General features: G+C 57.5%; 3 protein-coding genes across 3 annotated transcripts in view; 2 read left to right on the top strand and 1 right to left on the bottom strand.

Moving 5' to 3' along the window:
• Positions 1 to 1,359, top strand: part of VDBG_04008 (calcium-binding mitochondrial carrier SAL1) — a gene marked incomplete at both ends in the record, with an annotated part of 2,639 nt that extends 1,280 nt beyond the window's left edge. The window contains 5 exons of the mRNA XM_003006009.1: positions 180 to 409; positions 465 to 511; positions 574 to 692; positions 749 to 784; positions 843 to 1,359. Coding sequence (XP_003006055.1) covers positions 180 to 409; positions 465 to 511; positions 574 to 692; positions 749 to 784; positions 843 to 1,359 — 949 coding nt within the window. The remainder of the gene's footprint in view (positions 1 to 179; positions 410 to 464; positions 512 to 573; positions 693 to 748; positions 785 to 842) is intronic.
• Positions 1,360 to 2,138: 779 nt separating this feature from the next.
• On the top strand, positions 2,139 to 3,115 carry VDBG_04007 (v-SNARE; the record flags this gene model as incomplete). The annotated part of the gene is made up of 2 exons (XM_003006008.1): positions 2,139 to 2,335; positions 2,458 to 3,115. 2 exons carry the CDS (start codon positions 2,139 to 2,141, stop codon positions 3,113 to 3,115), a joined length of 855 nt encoding a protein of 284 aa, XP_003006054.1.
• A 1,170-nt stretch (positions 3,116 to 4,285) lies between these two features.
• Positions 4,286 to 6,778, bottom strand: VDBG_04006 (meiosis-specific APC/C activator protein AMA1; the record flags this gene model as incomplete). The annotated part of the gene is made up of 4 exons (XM_003006007.1): positions 4,286 to 4,930; positions 5,003 to 5,302; positions 5,507 to 5,691; positions 6,082 to 6,778. The coding sequence occupies 4 exons, from the start codon at positions 6,776 to 6,778 to the stop codon at positions 4,286 to 4,288; spliced, it is 1,827 nt and encodes a 608-aa protein (XP_003006053.1).
• Positions 6,779 to 7,168: the final 390 nt, after the last annotated feature.

Raw genomic sequence — 7,168 nt, 5'->3', positions numbered from 1 at the left:
CGAGCGTGCTCCAGTCGGAAGACACGGCTCTAGACGCCGCTCACGCCAAAGAGCGCGCCAAACAAAAAAAAAATCCCTCCGCATCGGCCAGGAGGCAATCCAGACGACGACCACAACGGACCAAGGCTCTCAGGGGCGCCAGAAGAAAACAAAACTGACGAGTTACATCCCTGATCCAGCCCCCTTCCTTGCCGGTGCCGTCGCTGGCGGTGTCTTTACGAAGACGCCACGGCGCCCCTTGACCGTCTCAAGGTCTACCTGCTCGTCAACACAAAGTCGAGCGCCGACACGGCCCTCGCGGCCCTCAAGCAGGGGCGGCCCCTCGTCGCCCTGGCCAATGCCGGCAAGCCCTTTGGCGATGCCTTTCGTGATCTTTGGCAGGCCGGTGGCATGCGCAGCTTGTTTGCTGGTACGTTGGTCCGCACCTCGTGCATGCGCCACACGTAGATGCTGACTGGCCGTAGGCAACGGACTCAACGTGATCAAAATTATGCCTGAAAGCGCAATCAAGGTCTGTCTTCCCCCCCCCCCCTGTCAATCCTGTTGTTCTTTGCCCGTCTGACATGCGCCTAGTTTGGGTCCTACGAAGCCGCCAAGAGGGCCCTCGCTAAGCTCGAGGGCCATGACGACCCCAAGAGGATCAACTCCTACTCCAAATTCACGGCGGGCGGCATTGCCGGCATGGTCGCACAGTAAGTCACCGAGAAGCTACAACGAACACGGAGTCTTCTGTCTAACAACATGCTAGATTCTGCGTCTACCCCCTTGATACCCTAAAGTTCAGGTATGGCCAACCCCCCTCTCGATGCGCCTTGTCCCACATCCTCCTGACAGCCTTGCAGACTTCAGACATCCACTGTCCAGGGCGGCCTGACAGGCAACGCTCTCGTCATTGACACGGCCAAGAAGATGTGGCTCGCAGGCGGCTTCCGCTCCGCCTACCGCGGCGTCACCATGGGCCTGATCGGCATGTTCCCGTACAGCGCCATCGACATGGGCACGTTCGAGCTCCTCAAGACGTCGTACAAAAAGTACGCCGCCCAGTACCAGGGCATCCACGAAGAGGACGCCAAGCCGGGCAACATTGTCACGGGCATCATTGGCGCGACGAGCGGCGCGTTCGGCGCCACGGTCGTCTATCCGCTCAACGTCCTGCGCACGCGCCTGCAGACGCAGGGCACGGCCATGCACCCGGCGACGTATACGGGCATATGGGACGTGGCGCAGAAGACGCTGAAGAACGAAGGCATGCGGGGCATGTACAAGGGTCTGACGCCGAACCTCCTCAAGGTTGCGCCCGCCCTCAGCATAACCTGGGTCATGTACGAAAACTCCAAACGCATGCTGGGTCTGGAGTAAAGGGGGGTTTGGAGAGGCAACAGCGGCAACAGGGTTTGGATGCCGCACTCGAATATACAACAAGCGAAATACACAGCCAAGCAGGACCTGCGAACACAGGTGGCGCGCAGATCGAGGGCATAGCATGGCGTCTGGGCCGCGAGCATTCTCCCCGTTTTGTTTTTCCTTCCCAAAAAAAAAAGGGAGAGAGAAAAAAAAGAGGGAGCGGCGGCACAATCATGCGGAGGATTTTGGTAACCGTAATGTGTACAGAAGGCGGCAAAGCGGACAGGCAGACGATGGAGGTCGGGTTGTCTCCGAGGGGGGCATCCTTGAAAGATACCAAGAGAGCGTCATTTGGTTGAGATACAAGTCATTCACGCTGCCTGCGCATGCTTCTACTTTTTGCTGTGTGGAGGGCAGGCTGCAAGTAGGCAGTGCCGTGGTGCAGACGTCTTGTTGTGGTAATCCATGTCCCGTCTCTGTCCGCCATCGTATGAGAATGCACTTCTTTGCCACGAATGTGAAGTTCGATTGTCGAAGCAGAGAGCCGGGTCCGAAGGTCTAGGCCGTGGCGGCGGGGGGGCATCCGGGCCGCCGATCCCTGCACGACTTGACTCGTCCCCACTCCCACGTAATCCACTCACGACGTTGTGCTTCCACTCGCATGAACTCTCCCGCCTGGCATGATTGCCTGGCCGAACCACGACACATCCAAATATCCAAATCATCGATCGCTGCCGTCATTACCTTGTTTCCCAACCACCGGCATCGTGCTCCCAAGCCAAGTCACTGTCACCATGTCGAAACCGAACCAGCTCTTCCTTCTCGCCGATCACATTAAGCTCTCCTTGCTGGAGCGCCAGCGCGCCAAGTCTCTCAACCTTGACGACGATTCCCAGGAAGGCCACATCTCGCGCTCCCTCGACCAGTTTCGTGATGGGCTAGAGGCGCTGCAGGAGGAGCAGAGGCGACAGACAGAATCCGGTGATGCCAGGTGAGCTCCGTCCCACTTCCGTGCCCCCTCCACCACCACCATCACCACCACCACCACCTCCCTCTCCCCTTCTGCCCCGAAGGGAAACCTCCCGGGGGCCCGGAACTGACGAAACATCCCAGCGGCGCCCATTCCATCGCCGATGCCCTGCCCGCCCTGCAGAAGCAGTACTCCGACCTGACGTCCCAGTTCCACGGCTTCCCGACGCCAGAAACCACGTCGACGCTCACGCAGCCCAACGACCCCTCCCTCTCGCCCGACTTTGCCCACGCCCAGTCGGCGACGGCGGGGCCGCCGCGCAAGACAACGCTCCGCTCGCCCTCGAGCTCCTCGACGATCCCCAAGACGGTCCGCTTCACCGACTCGGCGCCATCCCCCTCGGCCGCCGACCCGGCGCTGACGGCCGAGCTCTTCGGCCCCTACCGCGACGAGCCGTCCGAGACGGAGCACCGCGACGCCACCGCCGGCGCCGGCCTCGACAACCAGCAGATCCACGCCTACCACGCGCGCGTGCTGCGCGAGCAGGACGACCACCTCGACCGCCTCGGCGAGAGCATCGGCCGCCAGCGCGAGCTCAGCATGCAGATCGGCGACGAGCTCGACTCGCACGTCGCCATGCTCGACGACGTCGACGCCGCCACCGACCGCCATCAGGGCCGCCTCGACCGCGCCCGCCGCAACCTCAACAAGGTCGCGCGCTCGGCCGGCGAGAGCAAGCAGATGATGACCATTATCGCCCTCATCATCATCCTCGTCCTGCTCATTGCCGTGCTGAAATGAACGGGGGAGGACGTGCTGGATACTACGACAAGAGAGACGAAGTCTTCCCTCGTCTTGTATGAATTGATTGTCAAAGAGCCGAAACGTAATGCGCGGGAACGGGGAAACGTGGGAGGACGGCGCTGGACGCAGATGGTATGCGTTGCGCGCCTGAGAGCGAGAGACGAGAGCAGGCTTTCGCATGGGCCCCTTTTTTCAAACTCGAATTGTTTTTTTTTTTCGTTTCTTTTATTCGTTTTTGGAATAACACCAGCACCCTTCTTTCCATGTCTTGCGGCAGGCCTTGTTCTGGAATCCTCCTGGTTTTCTGGCCCCATACGCAGCACAAACGTAACCCCCCCCCCCCCCTATCTTTACCCCCCCCAAAAACCCCCTAAAAAAAGAAGGGGTAGGGAGTCCCGGGGCAAACCCCTGGGGATTTTCCGGTTTTTGATTTTTTTTAGGGGGTTTTTTGATATCACACAGCCCAGTCGGCCATTTTTCAGCATCTCAAAAAAACAGGGTAGCAACATGGCAGGCTGTTTTTCGCCAGAGCGCGAGGATCGGCCAACATTGTACATCATACTGTTCCCGCCGTGAAACATGTTGCTTCTTTCGCAGCAGGGTCGAAATACAAAAGAGTTCGGAAGGGGCCCCCAGCGTCTGTTGCCCCAACCTACATCTCTTGTCGTCAGTCGCGGTGAGTCTACGTCTCGGCTGCGGTGAGTCTGCATCGGTCGCGGTGAGTCAGCGTCGGCTGCGGTGAATCAGCGTCGCAGTGAATCATCGTTGTCGGGCATTTAATTGTTCTGGAATAGGCGCTGGCGGGAATTGAACGTGGTGCCTACGAGGTGAATCTATATTAATACCACAACAAACTCCACCCCACCAACGAGGTTTGATCTGGGCTCCTAGCCAGGCAGCCCACCTTCCTCGTTGGCGGCCAGTTTTCAGAAATTTATACTTAAGTACCCTCTGCACTCTTGCCTCCTGTTTGCCCGTGTATATGTGCTAGTGAACGCTTGCCGTGTCATGCATTTCAAAAAGGACAAAACGTCGAGGAAGCGCGGTTGAGCAGGTACGAATACACCATATCATTCATACTCCTAACAAGCTTGCTCCTCCATCCAAGGCTCAGTACGCGTGCGCTGTAAAGAATATCTGATCAAAGAGACGCGACTTCATGACCCCTTAGCGAATGATATCTCCCTCTTTGTACATGCCCTCAAGTCCCTCGAGGATATCGCTTCCTCCTAGCATTCCCTTGCCTCCCACCATGACCCTCCTCTCCGCTTGCCAGACTTCGTGAAACTTGATCGTATTGTCGCTTGATGCCACTACAATACCGCCTTCCTCTGCTGGGCGCTCTCTTGCTCGGCCACGACACAGTCCCTTGGGGCCGCCAGGGTACGCAATGGCGCTGAGTGCTCTGTGGCCCTTTTCCCACTTAACCACGTCGACCATCTCGCACGAGGGCCAACTGAACACGGCAATACGAAACAGGTGTTCGGGCTGTGAATAGCCAAAAGTGGCAGCAATCTCACGCCGGTTCGTGGACCATATAAGTGATGTCACCTGCGCCGCACATGCAATAGTTGCAAGAGCTGTGCCGGTCTTGGTGTGGAAGAAGTGTATGCATCGGTCATTGGAGCCGCCCCCTGTCGCAACGAGGCCGTCCTGCCATGGACAAAAGGCAATCGCCTTGACGGCGGCGCTGTGGATCCAGCGATGCGTCTCTGAACCGGGTCCGAACTGCGGCACCTTATCAGGCGAGGTTCGGACGGTCCGGATGCTGGTACCGTCCACTAGCAGTTGAAATGCCTCTTTCATCCCTTCCTTTCATTTTTGTATTAGCATGTCATACAACTCACTGCCGATGCTTTCCGATGACTGCGTCCGCTTCCGTACCGTCGGCGAGACTGAACCCTGGTGTCGTTGTGGTCGTAGGATCTTGTTGACCTCGAACAAGCAGCAATAGTTGTCATTGGCACCAGTCGCAAAGACTTGACCGTTGGGGGACCAGACTAATGCGCAAATCTGCAAAGCATGGGCAGAAATCTTAGCTACCAGCGTAATGGAACCAGGCCAGTCGTCGCGGGCCACTTCCCACGCTTCAGGCCACTCCACAACGTAGTAGTAGATATGCCCCAAGACGTCGCCTACAATCAAGTCCTCAGTGGAGACCTTCCGTGGCGGGTTCGTGGGATGCTTCGACAGCCGCATTGTACACGTCGGCCGCTAGCTGACACAGCAGATCGGGAACGGGTGCGTCATCTCGAAGCGCGGAAGGTGACTATTAAGAGACGTCAGGGCAAAGTAGCCACTCGATCGACTGTAGGCAAGTATTCCTTTCCCTCCCTCTTCCGAGGAGAAAGAAACCGAAGTCAGCCAGGGCGAGTCAGGCCCACGCACCACGGGCATGACTCCGTGACGACTAGACCATGAGTACAGCGTGCCTCCCAGCCCTACCGCAAGGACGTTCCAAGTCCCCGAGTAGGCCAGCGTCGAGCAGTAGTAGTCATCGCGGAGCTCGGGGGCGTCAAGCACACGGAACGGTGCTGAAGGCAACCTGCGCTCAACTCGAGTAGCTCGTGCTCCTGCTCCGAGTATGGTCAGTCTGGTAGTCCGAGAAAAATGGGAAGCTAACCTACTCCCAGAGTGATGTGGTTCAATCCATTCTGTACCGTTCCACGTCGTTTTTCTTTTGTGCCCTATTGTCTGCCTAGTGTGTGGGGGCTTGAGCAGGTTGTCACTGAAACCGAAAATCTTTGACGCCTGATCAATGTTCAGGGCATATGCAAGGCGAGCTTCATGTTGTTCAACGTCTCTCGGATATGTCGAATTCTTCAGACCCGGAAATGCATGATAGTGAAATCGAGCGCTGGTACCAGTTCGAATGAGGTGGCCACGGCCACTGTCGATGGCCGTGCCACTGGGAGCCACGCCACCGATAGCCTAGATTGTACCGTGGCTAAGCTGTCTCGTACTGAAGATGCGTCGGTTCTCCGGCATAGGGACGATTGTTGTTCCTACTTGGGTGGCTATTAGCGAGCCGCTTCGGTTGTGGGGCAGGCCCTGAAATCTCCTACTTGGCGCCTCTTCCATGCGGGAGACGTTGCGGAAGTCTGAGGCCAAAGGGGGGGCAGTGGCGGTCGCTCGGTGCAGAAAGACGTCAGGAGAGGCATGATGGTTTCGCAAGAGCCTCTCGGAGGCTGTCAAGTCATCGACGGGCTTGGAGGTACGGTACGTGATAGAGATGGGTGCGGACGCTGTCCATCGTGGTATGAAGCGGTCTGGCAGGTTCAGAGACCCTTTTGTATATTGTCGATTCGGTTTTGGCCGGACCACTTTGTTGGAGTGAAAGTTTGCGGGGATGCTGGTACGCAATCTGGATCGAGTCTGTCTTCTCGTGGGCGTGGGTTCGACCTCAGGCTCTTTACCAGGCTCTTTATCAGACTCGTGATCAGACTCGTGCTTATCTGAAGATCCAGAGCCGTCACACACAAAGTCGTAGTTGAGACAGTGTGGAGGGACTTCTGGGACATCATCATGGTGGGCTCTCTTCTCCGGCGAAGAGCACTCAGAGGAACCGTAGCCCGAGTCGGCTGGACTGTCAAAGGGGTGGGCTAGTCTGGTCAGCCCCCGGATTCGACGGGACCGGGGCGTACGGGGAGTTGGTCCCATGTCCAAGGCCTGCTTGTTGGTCGCCGGTAAACCGATTAGCCTGCGGGCGGTAGAGAAAGATGCGTGGATGCCTTGGTCACCGAGTCACGGGAGAAGAGCTCAGACAACTCAGATTGAGCCCGTACGGTATTGAGACAAAGAATGACTGATCATACGGATAACGAGGTCAAAATCTATAATGGGTGTCGGTTGGGACGTCGATGAGCAAATCCACCTCGCATACCAACGTGGCGAGATGGCGGGAACTGGATGAGCACGTGTCGGACAACGTAGGAAGGGAGAGAAGAGAGAGAGAGGAGACGACTGTAGGGCATGAGGATGGAGAGGATGAGAGACAACAGCCAGCGCCGAGCTCTGCAAGAGATGTGACCGAGTGCAGTTCTCAGGCAG

This window comes from Verticillium alfalfae, genomic scaffold (genome assembly GCF_000150825.1).
Source record: "Verticillium alfalfae VaMs.102 supercont1.4 genomic scaffold, whole genome shotgun sequence".
NCBI lineage: Eukaryota > Fungi > Ascomycota > Sordariomycetes > Glomerellales > Plectosphaerellaceae > Verticillium > Verticillium alfalfae.
Note: the sequence above shows the minus strand (reverse complement) of the source record. Positions and strands in the feature narration are given on the sequence as shown.